This window comes from Somniosus microcephalus, chromosome 29, assembly GCF_052327205.1.
Source record: "Somniosus microcephalus isolate GS21.2 chromosome 29, FLI_Smic_1.0, whole genome shotgun sequence".
NCBI classification, from domain to species: Eukaryota; Metazoa; Chordata; class Chondrichthyes; order Squaliformes; family Somniosidae; genus Somniosus; species Somniosus microcephalus.
The window spans coordinates 9,473,824-9,493,190 of record NC_141015.1 but is presented as its reverse complement, the minus strand read 5'-3'; the positions used below and the strand labels follow the sequence as shown (position 1 = coordinate 9,493,190).

General features: G+C 59.4%; 1 protein-coding gene across 1 annotated transcript in view; it reads left to right on the top strand.

Moving 5' to 3' along the window:
• Window positions 1–19,367, top strand: part of LOC147098461 (tolloid-like protein 2) — a gene marked incomplete at its 5' end in the record, with an annotated part of 305,058 nt that overhangs the window by 270,795 nt on the left and 14,896 nt on the right. Inside the window, 4 exons of the mRNA XM_085969981.1 lie at window positions 4,154–4,315; window positions 11,003–11,163; window positions 12,791–12,971; window positions 17,691–17,816. Coding sequence (XP_085826107.1) covers window positions 4,154–4,315; window positions 11,003–11,163; window positions 12,791–12,971; window positions 17,691–17,816 — 630 coding nt within the window. The remainder of the gene's footprint in view (window positions 1–4,153; window positions 4,316–11,002; window positions 11,164–12,790; window positions 12,972–17,690; window positions 17,817–19,367) is intronic.

Genomic DNA, 19,367 nt, shown 5'->3' with positions numbered 1-19,367 from the left:
CCTCGTCCTCCTCCTCCCCTCCCTCCTCCTCCCCTCCCTCTTCCTCCTCCTCCCCCCTCCTCCTCCTCAACCTCCTCCTCCTCCCCCTCCTCCTCCTCCCCCTCCTCCTCCTCCCCCTCCCCTCACTCCTCCTCCCCTCCCTCTTCCTCCTCCTCCCCTCCCCTCCTCCCCTCCCTCCTCCCCTCCCTCCCCCTCCTCCTCCTCCCCTCCCTCCACCTCCTCCCCCTCCTCCTCCTCCTCCTCTCCCTCCTCCTCCTCCTCCTCTCCCTCCTCCTCCCCCTCCTCCCCCTCCTCCTCCTCCTCCTCCCCTCCCTCCTTCTCCCCTTCCTCCTCCCCCCCTCCTCCTCCTCCTCCACCGCCCTCCTCCTCCTCCCCCTCCTCCCTCCTCCTCCTCCCCTCCCTCCTCCTCCCCTCCCTCCTCCTCCTCCTCCCCTCCTCCTCCCTCCTCCTCCTCCTCTCCCTCCTCCTCCTGCTCCCCTTCCTCCACCTCCTCCTCCCCTCCCTCTTCCTCCTCCTCCCCCTCCTCCTCCTCCTCCGCCCTCCTCCACCTCCCCCCTCCTCCTCCCTCCTCCTCCCCTCCCTCTTCCTCCTCCCTCCTCCTCCCCTCCCTCTTCTTCCTCCTCCCCCCCTCCTCCCTCCCCCTCCTCCCTCCCCCTCCTCCCTCCCCCTCCTCCTCCTCCCTCCCCCTCCTCCTCCTCCCCTCCCTCCTCCTCCCCTCCCTCCTCCTCCCCTCCCTCTTCCTCCTCCTCCCCCTCCTCCTCCCCTTCCTCCTCCTCCTCTCCCCTCCCCTTCCTCCTCCTCCCTCCTCCTCCCCTCCCTCCTCCTCCCTCCTCCTCCCCTCCCTCCTCCTCCCTCCTCCTCCCCTCCCTCCTCCTCCCTCCTCCTCCCTCCTCCTCCTCCTCCTCCCCCTCCTCCGCCCTCCTCCTCCTCCCCCCTCCTCCTCCGCTCCCTCCCCCTCCTCCTCCCCTCCCTCCTCCTCCCCCTCACGCTTCCTCCTCCTCCCCCTCCCCTCCTCCTCCTCCCCTCCCCTTCCTCCTCCTCCCTCCTCCTCCTCCTCCTCCTCCTCCTCCCCCTCCTCCTCCTCCCCCTCCTCCTCCTCCTCCTCCCCCTCCTCCTCCCTTCCCTCCTCCTCCACCTCCCCCCTCCTCCTCCCCCTCCTCCTCCTCCTCTCCCTCCTCCTCCCCCTCCTCCTCCCCTCCCTCCTCCTCCCCTCCCTCCTCCTCCTCCCTCCTCCTCCTCCTCCCTCCCTCCTCCTCCCCTCCCCCTCCTCCTCCTCCCTCCTCCTCCTCCTCTCCCTCCTCCTCCTGCTCCCCTTCCTCCTCCTCCCTCCTCCTCCTCCTCCCCTCCCTCTTCCTCCTCCTCCCCCTCCTCCTCCTCCTCCCTTTCCTCCGCCCTCCTCCACCTGCCCCCTCCTCCTCCCTCCTCCTTCCCTCCCTCTTCCTCCTCCTCCCTCCTCCTCCTCCCCTCCCTCCCCCTCCTCCCTCCCCCTCCTCCTCCTCCCCTCCCTCCTCCTCTCCCCTCCCCTCCTCCTCCTCCCCTCCCTCCTCCTCCCCTCCCTCTTCCTCCTCCTCCCCCTCCTCCTCCTCCCTCCTCCTCCCTCTTCCTCCTCCTCCCCCTCCTCCTCCTCCCTCCTCCTCCTCCCCTCCCTCCTCCTCCTCTCCCTCCTCCTCCTCCCCTTCCTCCTCCTCCTCTCCCCTCCCCTTCCTCCTCCTCCCTCCTCCTCTCCTCCCCCTCCTCCGCCCCCCTCCTCCTCCCCTCCTCCCCCTCCTCCTCCTCCTCCCCTCCCTCCTCCTCCCCCTCCCGCTTCCTCCTCCTCCCCCTCCCCTCCTCCTCCTCCCCTCCTCCTCCTCCCCTCCCCTCCTCCTCCTCCTCCTCCTCCTCCTCCCCTGCTCCCTCCCCCTCCCCCTCCTCCTCCTCCTCCTCCTCCTCCTCCTCTCCCTCCTCCTCCTGCTCCCCTTCCTCCTCCTCCCTCCTCCTCCTCCTCCCCTCCCTCTTCCTCGTCCTCCCCCTCCTCCACCTCCCCCCTCCTCCTCCCTCCTCCTCCTCCCTCCTCCTCCCCTCCCTCTTCCTCCTCCTCCTCCTCTCCCCTCCCCTCCTCCTCCTCCTCCTCCCCTCCCTCCTCCTCCCCTCCCTCTTCCTCCTCCTCCCCCTCCTCCTCCTCCTCTCCCTCCTCCTCCTCTCCCTCTCCTCTCCCTCCTCCTCCTCCCCTTCCTCCTCCTCCTCTCCCCTCCCCTTCCTCCTCCTCCCTCCTCCTCCCCTCCCTCTTCCTCCTCCTCCCCCTCCTCCTCCCCCTCCTCCTCCTCTCCCCTCCTCCTCCTCCTCCCCTCCCTCCTCCTCCCCCTCCTGCTTCCTCCCCCTCCCCTCCCCTCCCCTTCCTCCTCCTCCCCCTGCTCTCCCCCCTCTCCTCCTCCTCCTCCCCCTCCTCCTCCCTTCCCTCCTCCTCCACCTCCCCCCCTCCTCCTCCTCCTCTCCCCCCGCCACCCCCCTCCTCCCCCCTCCGCCACCCCCCTCCTCCTCCTCCTCCCCTCCCTCCTCCTCCTCCGCTTCCCCCTCCTCTCCCCCTCCTCCCCCACCTCCTCCTCCCCTCCCTCCTCCTCCTCCTCCTCCCATCCCCTCCTCCTCTCCTCTCCCCTCCTCCCCCTCCTCCTCCTCCCCCCTCCTCCTCCTCCTACTCCCCTCCCTCCTCCTCCTCCTCTCCCCTCCTCCTCCTCCTCCTCCCTCCTCCCCTCCTCCTCCCTCCTCCCCTCCTCCTCCTCCTCCCTCCTCCTCCTCCTCTCCCTCCTCCTCCTCTTCTCCTCCTCCTCCTCCCCCTTCCTCCTCCTCCTCTCCCCTCCCCTTCCTCCTCCTCCCCCTCCTCCTCCCCTCCCCTCCCCTTCCTCCTCCTCCCTCCTCCTCCCCCCCTCCTCCTCCTCCTCCTCCCCTCCTCCTCTCCCCTCCCCTCCTCCTCCCCCTCCTCCTCCTCCTCCCTCCTCCTCCTCCTCTCCCTCCTCCTCCTCTTCTCCCTCCTCCTCCTCCCCTTCCTCCTCCTCCTCTCCCCTCCCCTTCCTCCTCCTCCCCCTCCTCCTCCTCCTCCCCTCCCCTCCCCTTCCTCCTCCTCCCTCCTCCTCCCCCCCTCCTCCTCCTCCTCCTCCCCTCCTCCTCTCCCCCTCCCCTCCTCCTCCCCCTCCTCCTCCTCCTCCCCCTCCCCTTCCCCTCCTCCTCCTCCCCCCCTCCTCCCTTCCCTCCTCCTCCTCCCCCTCCTCCTCTCCCCTCCGCTCCTCCTCCTCTCCCCCTCCTCCTCTCCCCTCCGCTCCTCCTCCTCCTCCTCTCCCCTCCCCTCCTCCTGCTCCTCCTCCCCCTCCTCCTCCTCCTCCCCCTCCTCCTCCTCCTCTCCCCCCCTCCCCCCTCCGCCACCCCCTCCTCCTCTTCCTCCCCTCTCCTCCTCCTCCTCTTCCCCCTCCTATCCCCTCCACCTCCCCCTCCTCTTCCCCCTCCTCCTCCTCCTCCCCCTCCTCTCCCCTCCTCCTCCTCCTCCCCCCCCCCTCCTCCTCCTCCCCTCCTTCCCCTCCTCCACCTCCCCCACCTCCTCTCCTCCTCCCCCTCCTCCTCCTCCTCCTCCTTCCCCTCCTCCTCCCCTCCCTCCTGCTCCTCCTCTCCCCTCCTCCTCCTCCTCCTCCTCCCCTCCCCCTCCTCCACCTCCCCCACCTCCTCCTCCTCCTCCTCCCCTCCCTGTCCCTCCTCCTCTCACCATCCCCGCCTCTCTCTCTCCCCCCTCCTTTATTGTCACCATGTTGATTGGGATGTCAGCAAATGAGCCATTCATCAAGTTGTCTTTTTACTAATTTGATGATTTCTGCAGCAGCCGGGCAGACTTGTGGCTTCAACGAACCGCTGCTCAGCTGATTAATGCTGGATTCATGCGACCCTGAGTGGCTGAGCCGAGAATCTGAACCCAGCCCCCGAGCAAGTGCCGTTGGGGGAAGCTCATCTTTGCCACCTGCTGACGGGGCTGGACCGGGCGAAGGGTTCCGTGTGATGTGGTTGTGGGTGTAACTCATTCGCCTCTGAAATTCTGTGATCGTTTACACCGTTTGACTTGTTTGTGCCCAGACTGAGCTACTGCTAGGGTGGGACTCGGGGCGGAGGCGCTGTAACTGTGCAGAGTGAGCCGGAGACGTGGTGATTGTTGTTGTTCTGTTTCCCGCTGCAGAGGTGGACGAGTGCGCTTGGCCAGATCACGGGGGCTGCCAGCAGCGATGTGTGAACACACTGGGCAGCTACAGGTGTGCGTGCGAGCCGGGCTACGAGCTGGCTGGAGACCGCAGGAGCTGTGAAGGTAACCAGAATAGAGATAGCAACTTTCCTCGCCCCCGCGAGACGGCCATCTTTAGGTCTCACATTACAAGTTTTAAACAAAATCCTCCACCAGGTTAGTTTTAGTCCTCTCCCCGCCCTGCCTTTGTGGCGGGGGGGGGGGGCGGTGCTGACTTATTCTGGGGTTCGGGGCCCTAGGTCCTGCCTGCCCAGAGCCAGCTCGGTATGTGAGCACAGACACTGTCTGCCCAGAGCCAGCTCGGTGTGTGAGCACAGACACTGTCTGCCCAGAGCCAGCTCGGTGTGTGAGCACAGACACTGTCTGCTCGGAGCTGGCTCGGTGTGTGAGCACAGACACTGCCTGCCCAGAGCCAGCTCGGTGTGTGAGCACAGACACTGCCTGCCCAGTGCCAGCTCGGTGTGTGAGCACAGACACTGCCTGCCCAGAGCCGGCTCGGTGTGTGAGCACAGACACTGTCTGCCCAGAGCCAGCTCGGTGTGTGAGCACAGACACTGTCTGCCCAGAGCCAGCTCGGTGGGTGAGCACAGACACTGCCTGCCCAGAGCCGGCTCGGTGTGTGAGCACAGACACTGCCTGCTCGGAACCAGCTCGGTGTGTGAGCACAGACACTGTCTGCCCAGAGCCGGCTCGGTGTGTGAGCACAGACACTGTCTGCCCAGAGCCAGCTCGGTGTGTGAGCACAGACACTGCCTGCCCAGAGCCAGCTCGGTGTGTGAGCACAGACACTGCCTGCCCAGAGCCAGCTCGGTGTGTGAGCACAGACACTGCCTGCCCAGAGCCGGCTCGGTGTGTGAGCACAGACACTGTCTGCCCAGAGCCAGCTCGGTGTGTGAGCACAGACACTGCCTGCCCAGAGCCAGCTCGGTGTGTGAGCACAGACACTGCCTGCCCAGAGCCAGCTCGGTGTGTGAGCACAGACACTGCCTGCCCAGAGCCGGCTCGGTGTGTGAGCACAGACACTGTCTGCCCAGAGCCGGCTCGGTGTGTGAGCACAGACACTGCCTGCCCAGAGCCGGCTCGGTGTGTGAGCACAGACACTGTCTGCCCAGAGCCAGCTCGGTGTGTGAGCACAGACACTGCCTGCTCGGAACCAGCTCGGTGTGTGAGCACAGACACTGTCTGCCCAGAGCCAGCTCGGTGTGTGAGCACAGACACTGCCTGCTCGGAACCAGCTCGGTGTGTGAGCACAGACACTGTCTGCCCAGAGCTGGCTCGGTGTGTGAGCACAGACACTGTCTGCCCAGAGCCGGCTCGGTGTGTGAGCACAGACACTGTCTGCCCAGAGCCGGCTCGGTGTGTGAGCACAGACACTGTCTGCCCAGAGCTGGCTCGGTGTGTGAGCACAGACACTGTCTGCCCAGAGCCGGCTCGGTGTGTGAGCACAGACACTGACTGCCCAGAGCCAGCTCGGTGTGTGAGCACAGACACTGTCTGCCCAGAGCCGGCTCGGTGTGTGAGCACAGACACTGTCTGCCCAGAGCTGGCTCGGTGTGTGAGCACAGACACTGTCTGCCCAGAGCCAGCTCGGTGTGTGAGCACAGACACTGCCTGCCCAGAGCTGGCTCGGTGTGTGAGCACAGACACTGCCTGCCCAGAGCCTGGCTCGGTGTGTGAGCACAGACACTGCCTGCCCAGAGCTGGCTCGGTGTGTGAGCACAGACACTGTCTGCTCGGAGCCAGCTCGGTGTGTGAGCACAGACACTGTCTGCCCAGAGCTGGCTCGGTGTGTGAGCACAGACACTGTCTGCCCAGAGCCGGCTCGGTGTGTGAGCACAGACACTGTCTGCCCAGAGCTGGCTCGGTGTGTGAGCACAGACACTGTCTGCCCAGAGCCGGCTCGGTGTGTGAGCACAGACACTGCCTGCTCGGAACCAGCTCGGTGTGTGAGCACAGACACTGTCTGCCCAGAGCTGGCTCGGTGTGTGAGCACAGACACTGTCTGCCCAGAGCTGGCTCGGTGTGTGAGCACAGACACTGTCTGCTCGGAGCCGGCTCGGTGTGTGAGCACAGACACTGTCTGCCCAGAGCTGGCTCGGTGTGTGAGCACAGACACTGCCTGCCCAGAGCCAGCTCGGTGTGTGAGCACAGACACTGCCTGCTCGGAACCAGCTCGGTGTGTGAGCACAGACACTGTCTGCCCAGAGCCAGCTCGGTGTGTGAGCACAGACACTGCCTGCCCAGAGCCGGCTCGGTGTGTGAGCACAGACACTGTCTGCCCAGAGCCGGCTCGGTGTGTGAGCACAGACACTGTCTGCCCAGAGCTGGCTCGGTGTGTGAGCACAGACACTGTCTGCCCAGAGCCAGCTCGGTGTGTGAGCACAGACACTGCCTGCCCAGTGCCAGCTCGGTGTGTGAGCACAGACACTGTCTGCTCGGAGCCGGCTCGGTGTGTGAGCACAGACACTGTCTGCCCAGAGCTGGCTCGGTGTGTGAGCACAGACACTGTCTGCCCAGAGCCAGCTCGGTGTGTGAGCACAGACACTGCCTGCCCAGAGCCAGCTCGGTGTGTGAGCACAGACACTGCCTGCTCGGAACCAGCTCGGTGTGTGAGCACAGACACTGTCTGCCCAGAGCCAGCTCGGTGTGTGAGCACAGACACTGCCTGCTCGGAACCAGCTCGGTGTGTGAGCACAGACACTGTCTGCCCAGAGCCAGCTCGGTGTGTGAGCACAGACACTCTCTGCCCATAGCCGGCTCGGTGTGTGAGCACAGACACTGTCTGCCCAGAGCCAGCTCGGTGTGTGAGCACAGACACTGTCTGCCCAGAGCTGGCTCGGTGTGTGAGCACAGACACTGTCTGCCCGGAGCCAGCTCGGTGTGTGAGCACAGACACTGCCTGCCCAGAGCTGGCTCGGTGTGTGAGCACAGACACTGTCTGCCCAGAGCTGGCTCGGTGTGTGAGCACAGACACTGTCTGCCCAGAGCCAGCTCGGTGTGTGAGCACAGGACACTGTCTGCCCAGAGCTGGCTCGGTGTGTGAGCACAGACACTGTCTGCTCGGAGCTGGCTCGGTGTGTGAGCACAGACACTGCCTGCTCGGAGCCAGCTCGGTGTGTGAGCACAGACACTGTCTGCCCAGAGCCAGCTCGGTGTGTGAGCACAGACACTGCCTGCCCAGAGCCAGCTCGGTGTGTGAGCACAGACACTGTCTGCCCAGAGCCGGCTCGGTGTGTGAGCACAGACACTGCCTGCTCGGAGCTGGCTCGGTGTGTGAGCACAGACACTGTCTGCTCGGAGCAGGCTCGGTGTGTGAGCACAGACACTGCCTGCTCGGAGCCAGCTCGGTGTGTGAGCACAGACACTGCCTGCTCGGAGCCAGCTCGGTGTGTGAGCACAGACACTGCCTGCCCAGAGCCAGCTCGGTGTGTGAGCACAGACACTGTCTGCCCAGAGCCAGCTCGGTGTGTGAGCACAGACACTGCCTGCTCGGAGCTGGCTCGGTGTGTGAGCACAGACACTGCCTGCCCAGAGCCAGCTCGGTGTGTGAGCACAGACACTGTCTGCCCAGTGCCAGCTCGGTGTGTGAGCACAGACACTGTCTGCCCAGAGCAGGCTCGGTGTGTGAGCACAGACACTGCCTGCTCGGAGCCGGCTCGGTGTGTGAGCACAGACACTGCCTGCTCGGAGCCGGCTCGGTGTGTGAGCACAGACACTGCCTGCCCAGAGCCGGCTCGGTGTGTGAGCACAGACACTGTCTGCCCAGAGCCGGCTCGGTGTGAGCACAGACACTGCCTGCTCGGAGCTGGCTCGGTGTGTGAGCACAGACACTGCCTGCCCAGAGCCAGCTCGGTGTGTGAGCACAGACACTGTCTGCCCAGTGCCAGCTCGGTGTGTGAGCACAGACACTGTCTGCCCAGAGCAGGCTCGGTGTGTGAGCACAGACACTGCCTGCCCAGAGCCGGCTCGGTGTGTGAGCACAGACACTGCCTGCCCAGAGCCGGCTCGGTGTGTGAGCACAGACACTGCCTGCCCAGAGCCGGCTCGGTGTGTGAGCACAGACACTGCCTGCCCAGAGCCGGCTCGGTGTGTGAGCACAGACACTGCCTGCTCGGAGCCGGCTCGGTGTGTGAGCACAGACACTGTCTGCCCAGAGCCGGCTCGGTGTGTGAGCACAGACACTGCCTGCCCAGAGCCGGCTCGGTGTGTGAGCACAGACACTGCCTGCCCAGAGCCGGCTCGGTGTGTGAGCACAGACACTGTCTGCCCAGAGCCGGCTCAGTGTGTGAGCACAGACACTGTCTGCCCAGAGCCGGCTCGGTGTGTGAGCACAGACACTGTCTGCTCGGAGCCAGCTCGGTGTGTGAGCACAGACACTGTCTGCCCAGAGCCAGCTCGGTGTGTGAGCACAGACACTGTCTGCCCAGAGCCAGCTCGGTGTGTGAGCACAGACACTGTCTGCCCAGTGCCAGCTCGGTGTGTGAGCACAGACACTGTCTGCCCAGAGCAGGCTCGGTGTGTGAGCACAGACACTGCCTGCACGGAGCCGGCTCGGTGTGTGAGCACAGACACTGTCTGCCCAGAGCCGGCTCGGTGTGTGAGCACAGACACTGTCTGCCCAGAGCCGGCTCGGTGTGTGAGCACAGACACTGCCTGCCCAGAGCCGGCTCGGTGTGTGAGCACAGACACTGCCTGCCCAGAGCCGGCTCGGTGTGTGAGCACAGACACTGTCTGCCCAGAGCCGGCTCGGTGTGTGAGCACAGACACTGTCTGCCCAGAGCCGGCTCGGTGTGTGAGCACAGACACTGCCTGCCCAGAGCCGGCTCGGTGTGTGAGCACAGACACTGTCTGCTCGGAGCCAGCTCGGTGTGTGAGCACAGACACTGTCTGCCCAGAGCCAGCTCGGTGTGTGAGCACAGACACTGTCTGCCCAGAGCCGGCTCGGTGTGTGAGCACAGACACTGCCTGCTCGGAGCCAGCTCGGTGTGTGAGCACAGACACTGCCTGCCCAGAGCTGGCTCGGTGTGTGAGCACAGACACTGCCTGCCCAGAGCTGGCTCGGTGTGTGAGCACAGACACTGCCTGCCCAGGGCCAGCTCGGTGTGTGAGCACAGACACTGTCTGCTCGGAGCCGGCTCGGTGTGTGAGCACAGACACTGCCTGCCCAGAGCCGGCTCGGTGTGTGAGCACAGACACTGCTTGCTCGGAGCCGGCTCGGTGTGTGAGCACAGACACTGCCTGCCCAGAGCTGGCTCGGTGTGTGAGCACAGACACTGTCTGCCCAGAGCAGGCTCGGTGTGTGAGCACAGACACTGCTTGCTCGGAGCAGGCTCGGTGTGTGAGCACAGACACTGCCTGCTCGGAGCCGGCTCGGTGTGTGAGCACAGACACTGTCTGCTCGGAGCCGGCTCGGTGTGTGAGCACAGACACTGCTTGCTCGGAGCCTGTGCGACACTAAGGGCATCACAGCCATGCTCACCTCACGTTCACCCTCTCACTTCCCACCAGGGACAATCCACCACCCCCCCCGCCCCCCCGCCCGGCTCAGGGTCACCGTGACCAACGGTTGTCCCGCCTGAGATCGGCCAACTCTGCACAAACCAGGGATCGAAGCGGGACGTCCTGGTGTGTGCGGCTCAGTGATTCGGACACACGTGCACCGTGGAGACGTTCACGCCCCGTCTGGCAGCTCACGGATTTATTGACCGGGCTTGAAGTTCTCAAGTTACACAGTGCTGCTGAACTTCCCGCTCTCGTTCCTCCACCTCCACCTTTAACTCATTCCGTCCCAGGACCTCAACACTGTGAAACTCCTCTCTCCCTCGCCCTGCCCTCCCTCTCTTCCCTCACCCTGCCCTCAATTAGCCTGTCCTCCCTCGACCGGCCCTGTCTCGCCTCCGACCTGCCTTCCCTCCCGCTCTCTCCCTCGCCCTCCCTCCCTCCCTCCATAATCTAATTATCTTTTGATTAAGGGCCAGTTTTGCCTAAATTGGTTTAATTCCCGCGCCTGATCAGAAGGCTGTGGGTTCAAGCCTCACTCCATCTGTTCCAGGCTGACTACACTCCAGTGCAGTACTGAGAGAGTGCGGCACTGTCCGAGGTGCCGTCTTTCGGATGAGCCGTTAAGCCAAGGCCCTAGTTGCCTGGTCTGGTGGTTCAGGTGGCCATTATAGATCCCGTGGCAATATTTGAAGAGAAGGAATTTCTCTTGATGTCCCCTTAACCAAGACCGCCAAGCACAGAGTAATTGGTCACTCATGCCATTGCTGTTTGTGGGATCGTTCTGTGGGTAAAATGGCTGCAACAATGTCCAATGTAATTCACATTGTGTGTGAAGTGCTTTGGCCTTTCTGTGCAGCGATCAGGTGCAGTATCGAGCTCCCCCGCCTCTCCTCTCCTGCATTGTCCCTCTGTTGTGTCCTGCACTATGGCCGTGGTTTTTAAAACAGTCTCGTTGGGTAGAATATCACACGCACAAAAGGAATCAAAGTAATCAAATGAATGAACTTAACTTTTGGCATCATCGACTTTGGTGAATAAGTGTGCAAAGTTTAAAACTGTCTGCAGCCAAGTGTTAATCTTGATGTGAGGATGTGAACTGGATTTTTTCTATAAATGTCTGACCAGCTACCTTGTGATGGTCAAGTTCAGGTGAAAGGTAAATCTTAGCCCATTGCTGAAGTTCTGGCCGGCCTGTAAGCTGCCTTGCCGTGCTGTGCCGGCGGTGACTGCTTCTCCCATTGTCCACAGCTGCGTGCGGTGGATTTCTCACCAAGCTCAACGGCACACTGACGAGCCCCGGCTGGCCCAAGGAATATCCGACCAATAAGAACTGTGTGTGGCAACTGGTGGCGCCAGCCCGGTACCGGATCTCCCTGCAGTTCGAGGCCTTTGAGTTGGAGGGAAACGATGTAAGTAACGACTCGGGTTTATTGGTGGTGTTGCGGCTGTCAGTTGACGGTAGGTTTGTGCGTGTTGGTGGGGTTTGGTTGGAGTTGGCTGTTAGTTTATGGTTACTTCCTGACATTTGATGGGTGTGTCTCCATGGTGACAGTTCCTGACTGTTGCGATTTCTACCCGTGAGGGGGGCATTGAGTTCCTTTTCCGAATCTGCTCATGTGGTGATGGTGGCTGCACTGCGGATCTTCCACCTGCCCCTCCCACACCAAGGGACTGTGTTTCCGGGTGGGGGGTTGGGGATTCCTGCCCCCTTGAGGTCTCCAGCAAGGCTCTGGACCTTGCCTAGGCTAAGGTAACTGATCCCAGACTGAGTAACCTTGTCTGGGTTCAGAATGGATCCTTTGGGGCCGAAGACTTCTTTCAAGAATGGGACCCAAGTGGGCTGTTGGCTTTCTATCCGTTACACAAAATACCTGCTTATCACAGGATGACCGACAGGTTTGTCATTGTCGGGTCATTCATTGTTTTGACCTGGTACCTGATGACCTCACTCACACACCGTGACTGTATGTCAACAATCATCTCCAATTGTTTGTTATTCCTTTATTTCCAGCTTTTTCCCCACTTTAGAACCTGCTGTATCTTGCTGATGTATGTCTCAAAGGCACACCTCACACACACAGACACAGACACACCCGCGCGCATACTCCCCGCGCGCACACACACACACACTCCCAACACACACCCCCAGATAGACCCAGACACGCACACCCACACCTTCCAGCTGGGTCCCCTGGCTGAATTGACTTCTTCTCCCTAGTCCAGATGTGATGAGGCCAATTGTAACACCCCTACTGCTACTAGCTCAGCACCGACTGGGGATCGATTCCCGAACCATCTGGCCCGCATATCTCACGCCATGTGACGTAAGAAAATTACTCGGCACTTGGTCTAAGCGTTAAACAAATCTTTAATCAACTGTTTTACAACATGGAAGTCTAGTTGTGTCCTTCACTAGTTCCTGTTAAAGAATGTTCCGAGCAAGCTGAGCCCATGCCCGAGTATTTATACTCTCCATGGACAGCGCCACCAGCAGGCCGCCCAGTATTATTTCATAAGTCATTTCCCATGAATGACAAGATTCATGTCACTATGCGTCATACTAAATAACCAGCAGGCTCAGTAACCCACCACTTCAGGTAGAACGTTTACTAAGAGGCAGAGACTGGTGAACAACAGTGTGAAATAACAGTGCCCCTCACACCACAAGCACATCAATGGTCCCAGGTGTGATCCCCAGACCCCCTCGGCACTGAGGTAAGGGAATGGGCAGGTCTCGAGGAGACGGGCACAATGCCGTCATCACTAACTACCCCATTAACCCTCTGAGGCTGGAAGCAGCAGGTGACGTCAGTGGGAAGGAGCTGGGTGCGCTCGACCAAAGATGTCACTTGTTTCAGACTCCATGAAAATAGTGAACCGAGGAACGTCATAAATCAGAGGGTGACATGGTCCTCGGGCAGTTATCGAGCTTCTGCTGAAAGACGGAATCAATGGGAGTTTGGAGTCTTGCTCTGACGGTATTTTGTGGTTGCTGATTGGATACTGAGCTCTGAGGGGATGTGCTTGCTTTCCCAGGTGTGTAAGTATGATTATGTCGAGGTTCACAGTGGGCTGTCCTCTGAATCCAAACTACACGGCCGGTTCTGTGGCTCCGAAAAACCCGGCATCATAACGTCGCAATTCAACAACATGCGGATTGAGTTCAAGTCTGACAACACAGTGTCCAAGAAAGGCTTCAAAGGGCAGTTCTTCTCAGGTGAGGCTGGCTGTGTCAGCAGGGTTCAACATGCAACCAATATGGCGGCTGGCGCTCTTCTGCCGTGGAATCTGCCCGCCATTTTGGGCACATGGCTGAAGGCTGCAGTATAGGTGTCCCGGACCCACCCGAAACTGTTTGAAACATAGAAACATAGAGATAGGAACAGGAGTAGGCCATTCGGCCCTTCGAGCCTGCTCCGCCATTCAATGAGATCATGGCTGATCTTCATCTGAGATCTTAGCTGATCTTACCAGTTCAGTACCCCGTCCCCGCCTTTTCTCCGTAACCCTTAATCCCCTTAGCCTTCAGAAATATATCCAATTCTCTCTTGAAAATATTTATTGAATTAGCCTTCACAGCCCTCTGTGGCAGGGAATTCCACAGGCTCACCACTCTTTGAGTGAAGAAATTCTTCCTCATCTCTGTTTTAAATGATTTGCCCGCTATTTTTAGACTGTGGCCCCTGGTTCTGTGCTCCCCTGCCATTGGAAACATTCTCTCTGAATTCAGCCTGTCCAGGCCTGCCATAATTTTATATGTTTCGATGAGATCCCCTCTCAATCTTCTAAACTCCAGTGAGTACAAGCCCAAACTATTCAATCTCTCCTCGTAGGTCATTCCCGCCATTCCAGGTATCAGCCTGGTGAATCGCCGCTGCACTCTTTCCATGGCAAGAACATCCTTCCGCAGATGGGGCGACCAAAACTGTACACAATACTCCAGATGCGGTCTCACCAGCACCTTGTACAGCTGTAGTAAGGTATCCCTATTCCTATACTCGAACCCCCTTGATATGAAGGCCAACATACCATTTGCCTTCTTAATCGCCTGTTGCACCTGCATGCTCTCCTTCAGTGACTGGTGCACAAGAACACCCAGGTCCCTCTGCACTTCCCCATCTCCCAATCTATTGCCATTTAGATAATAATCTACCCTCCTGTTTTTACCCCCAAAGTGGATAACCTCGCATTTATCCACATTATAGTGCATCTGCCACGTATCCGCCCATTCCCCCAACCTGTCCAAATCGCACTGTAGCCTCCTGACATCCTCATCAGAGCCCACCCCTCCTCCTAGTTTAGTGTCGTCAGCGAATTTGGAAATATTGCATCCAATTCCCTGATCCAGATCATTTATATATATTGTGAACAGCTGGGGTCCCAGGACAGACCCTTGCGGCACCCCGCTGGTCACTGCCTGCCACTCCGAAAACGAGCCGTTTATTCCAACTCTCTGTTTTCTATCCGCCAGCCAGTTCTCTATCCACGTTAATACTTTGCCCCCAATCCCATGAGCCTTAATTTTGCATGATAATCTTTTGTGTGGAACCTTATCGAAGGCTTTCTGGAAGTCAAGGTACACCACATCCACTGGCTCTCCCCCATCTATTTTACCAGTTACTTCCTCAAAAAATTCCAGCAGATTAGTCAAACACGATTTACCCTTTGTAAATCCATGTTGACTCTGTCCGATCCTTTCCCCATTTGTCAAGTGCTCCGCTATTTTATCCTTAATAATGGACTCTAGCATTTTGCCCACAACCGATGTAAGGCTTACTGGTCTATAATTCCCTGCTTTCTCTCTACCCCCCTTTTTAAATATTGGGGTAACATTAGCTACCCTCCAATCCACGGGTACTGTTCCCGAGTCAATGGAGTTCCGGAAGATGATCCTTAGAGCATCTGCTATCTCCAGGGCCACCTCCTTAAGTACCCTAGGATGTAGTTTATCAGGCCCCGGGGATTTGTCGGCCTTCAGTCCCCTCAACTTACCCAACACCATATCCCTAGAGATACTAATTTCTGTCAGCTCCTCCCTCTCATTAGTCCCTATGTTTGCCGATATTCCTGGGAGGTTATTTGTGTCCTCCTTTGTGAATACAGAACCAAAGTATGAGTTTAATTGGTCTGCCATTTCCTTATTCTCCATTATATATTCTCCCGAATCGGACTGCAAGGGACCGACTTGGGATTTTACCAGTCTTTTCCTCCTGATATACCGATAAAAGCTTTTGCAGTCTGTCTTTATGTTTGCTGCAAGTTTACTTTCGTATTCTATTTTCCCCTTCCTGATTAATCCCTTTGTCCTCTTTTGCTGTATCCTGTACTGCCCCCAATCTTCCGGTCTGGTGCTTTTTTTTGCCAGTTGATATGCCCTTTTTTTTGATTTTATGCTGTCCCTAATTTCCCTCGTTATCCACGGTTGAGCCACCTTTTTAGGTTTATTTTTATGCCAAACCGGTATAAACATGTTCTGGAATTCTTCCATTCTATCTTTGAATGCTTGCCATTGTCTATCCACTGTCAATCCCCCCAGAAACACCACCCAATCAATCTTACCCAATTCCCGTCTCATACCCTCGTAATTCCCTTTATTTAAGTTCTGGACCTTAGTCTCTGATTCAATTTCCTCACTCTCCATCTCGACTGAGAGCTCGATCATATTATGATCGCTCTGACCCAAGGGGCCTCGTACAAGAAGATTGTTGATAAGTCCCTTCTCATTGCACAATACCCAGTCTAAAATGGCCTGATCTCGAGTCGGCTCCTCGACATATTGGTCCAGATAACCGTCCCGAAAACATTCCAGGAATTCCTCCTCCTCAGAATTTTTACTAATTTGGGTAGTCCAATCAATATGTAAATTAAAGTCACCCATGATGACAGCTGCGCTCTTATCGCACGCTTCTCTAATTTCCCTTTTTATGCCTTCCCTCACCTCCATATTACTATTTGGAGGCCTATATATCACACCCACTAACGTTTTCCTCCCCTTGCTATTTCTCATTTCTACCCATACAGATTCCGTTTCATCCGAGTTAATATCCTTCCTTTCCATTGCATTAATCCCCTCCTTTACCATTCCCGAAATTGGGCTGCCCTGAATGTAACCAGGTCTCCACGCGGGCTAACCGATGGTCCTGCTGCAGGCTGTCACCAAAGGAAATGCCCCTAATGGCTCATCAGCAGCCCCGTAGAATGTTGCCAGTCCCCACTCGGGCCCCTCTGGATCCACCGCCGATCGATGGTGGCGGTTTATCCAGGGGCCGGAGGGCTGTGCCACAGTGAGGGCCACTGGTCTGCCAGTGAGGGAGTGACCGTACTACAGTGAGATTGTGTTGGTTAGCCTGCACACAGTGACTGTGGCGGGGTGAGGGACGGTGACTGTGTCGGGGTGAGGGGTGGTGACTGTGCCGGGGTGAGGGGCGGTGACTGAGCCGGGGTGAGGGACGGTGACTGTGCCGGGGTGAGGGACGGTGACTGTGTCGGGGTGAGGGACGGTGACTGTGTCGGGGTGAGGGGTGGTGACTGTGCCGGGGTGAGGGACGGTGACTGTGTCGGGGTGAGGGGTGGTGACTGTGCCGGGGTGAGGGGTGGTGACTGTGCCGGGGTGAGGGGTGGTGACTGTGCCGGGGTGAGGGACGGTGACTGTGCCGGGGTGAGGGGCGGTGGCTGTGCCGGGGTGAGGGGTGGTGACTGTGCCAGGGTGAGGGGCGGTGACTGAGCCAGGGTGAGGGACGGTGACTGTGTCGGGGTGAGGGGTGGTGACTGTGTCGGGGTGAGGGGCGGTGGCTGTGCCGGGGTGAGGGGTGGTGACTGTGTCGGGGTGAGGGACGGTGACTGTGTCGGGGTGAGGGGTGGTGACTGTGCCGGGGTGAGGGGCGGTGGCTGTGCCGGGGTGAGGGGCGGTGGCTGTGCCGGGGTGAGGGGTGGTGACTGTGCCAGGGTGAGGGGCGGTGACTGAGCCAGGGTGAGGGGCGGTGACTGAGCCGGGGTGAGGGGCGGTGGCTGTGCCGGGGTGAGGGGCGGTGACTGAGCCGGAGTGAGGGGCGGTGACTGAGCCGGGGTGAGGGGCGGTGGCTGTGCTGGGGTGAGGGGCGGTGGCTGTGCCGGGGTGAGGGGCGGTGGCTGTGCCGGGGTGAGGGGCGGTGACTGTGCCAGGGTGAGGGGCGGTGGCTATGCCGGAGTGAGGGGCGGTGACTGAGCCGGGGTGAGGGGTGGTGACTGAGCCAGGGTGAGGGGCGGTGACTGAGCCGGGGTGAGGGGCGGTGACTGAGCTGCGGTGAGGGGCGGTGACTGAGCCACGGTGAGGGGCGGTGACTGAGCCGCGGTGAGGGGCGGTGACTGTGCCGCGGTGAGGGGCGGTGACTGAGCCGGGGTGAGTGTGTGACTGTGCCGGGGTGAGTGTGTGACTGTGCCGGGGTGAGGGACGGAGACTGAGCTGGGGTGAGTGTGTGACTGTGCCAGGGTGAGGGGCAGAGACTGTGCCGGGGTGAGGGATGGTGACTGAGCTGCGGTGAGGGGCGGTGACTGTGCCGGGTTGAGGGACGGTGACTGAGCTGCGGTGAGGGGCGGTGACTGAGCCACGGTGAGGGGCGGTGACTGTGCCGCGGTGAGGGGCGGTACCCTGCGCGTGCCTGTGGCGGCATCCCTCCATCCTCACTGTTGAAATGAAGACTCCTCACCACGTCTCTTAATCCGAGTGATTCTTTCCCAGGACCCGGCTATGGTGGAGTTGCTCATCTCCCTCCTCCTGCAGCCTCCGGCAGTGAAATCCCAAGCTGGCCGTCACTGTATTAGTGATTGACTTCGGCTTCTCTGCCACTCTTTGACCCTTCGTGTTCTTCTTGTCCTCGGTCACTCATGTTCCTTTCTTGATGAAGAGCGGCTCGCCCGCGAATTTATGCCTAACGCTGTTCGCTCTTTCGGTTCCCAGATAAAGACGAGTGCTCGGTGGACAATGGGGGTTGTCAGCACGAGTGTCTGAACACGCTCGGCAGCTACATCTGCCAGTGTCGCAATGGCTTCATCCTGCATGAAAACCGCCTCGACTGTAAAGAAGGTCAGTGGGCTTGAATCTTCGTCTCTCTCTCAGACTCATTTATTGCAAGGGAACTCTGCCCTGTTGTGGGGGAAATAGTCTAAACCAGTCTGTGGTAAGGTTCACACAGACTCTGCTTTGAAGTAGCTTTAATGATGGACAGAGAACTCTTCCTTGCCTTTTTCTGGAGCTCTCCATTCCTTCCTAGAGCGAATGTGTATTTATATAGAACCTAGTCACATCCACAGGCCTCACCTCAACTTCCTATGTCATTATGTAGTGAGTTCTTGTCTTTTATCACACTTTTAATGTAGAACAACATCCCAAACAACACAGGAATAATAAAAAAAATAGACGCTGAGCCAAAGGAGATATTAGAAGGGGTCAAAGAGCTGTTTTTTAAGGAGGCCTTTAAAGGAGGTGGCGAGGCGGAGAGGTTTAGGGAGGGAATTCCAGAGTGGGGAGCCCAGGCAGCCAATGGTGGAGCGAAAGGAGGGGGAATGCACAAGTCCAGATTCAGAGGGATGGAGAGTTTGGGGACGGCTGTGGGGCTGGAGGAGGTTACAGAGACGGGGAGGGGGCGAGGCCATGGAGGGATCTGGAAACAAGAAGGAAAATTTTAATTATGAGGTGTTCGGGGACCAGGACCCAAGGTAGGTCAGTGAGCACGGGAGTGGCAGGTGAGCGGGATCGGATATGAGCAGCGGAGGTTTGGATGAGCTGAAGGTTATGGAGGCTGGAGGATGGGAGGCCGGCCAAGAGAGCGGTGGAATAGCCGAGTCCGGAGGTGAAAAAGACATGATGAAGATTTCAGAGGTAGATGTGTTGAGGTGGGCTGTTGGTGGAGGAAGCTGGTCTTTGTAATGGCGTTGGCATTGGGCCAACGGAGTTTGTGATGGGGGCCAATGATGATGGCTTCGGTCTTGCTAATACTCTCAATTGGTCGCTAATTCTATGATGGTTAAATATTTACCATCATATGATTACCACAGAAATGGATTCCTGAATTCAAATTGGTATTTTTGGTGGATTGGATGGCACAGTGAGTCAGACAGTGACCTTTCACCTGTGAACCAGGCTTCAAATCCAGGTCACACGGGGGTTCCAAGCGTCCAGCAGGGGGCGCCACAGCTCCTGGTCACTCTCCACTGCCCCCTGCAGGAAAGTGTGTGACCAACTGCGCCTCAGCCAATACCTCGGGGGGGGGGGGATTTTAACACCGGTGAGTGGGAACGGGTGGGGGGTTAAATGCGGAAAAGTTGGAAGTGCGTCGGGAAGCCGGCTCCAACTCGCCGACTTCCGGGTTTTACCTGAGGCGGGACAAGGACCGGGCAGTCAACCCGCTCCCAGGCACTGTAACTATGATAATGAGGCTAGAAGCCTCTGATTTAACCTGCTTTACAGGCTTAACTGTGGCCGGCCAGGTTTACCGGGCCTCGGGAACTCAGGCGGCTGCAGCGAGGCGAGGCGAGGTCATCCTCGGGGAGCACGCCTCGGGAGGAGCAGGAATTCTCCCCAAGCTCCCCCACCATCAGACCGCCCCCCCCCCCCCAAACAAGCCCTGCCTCCCCT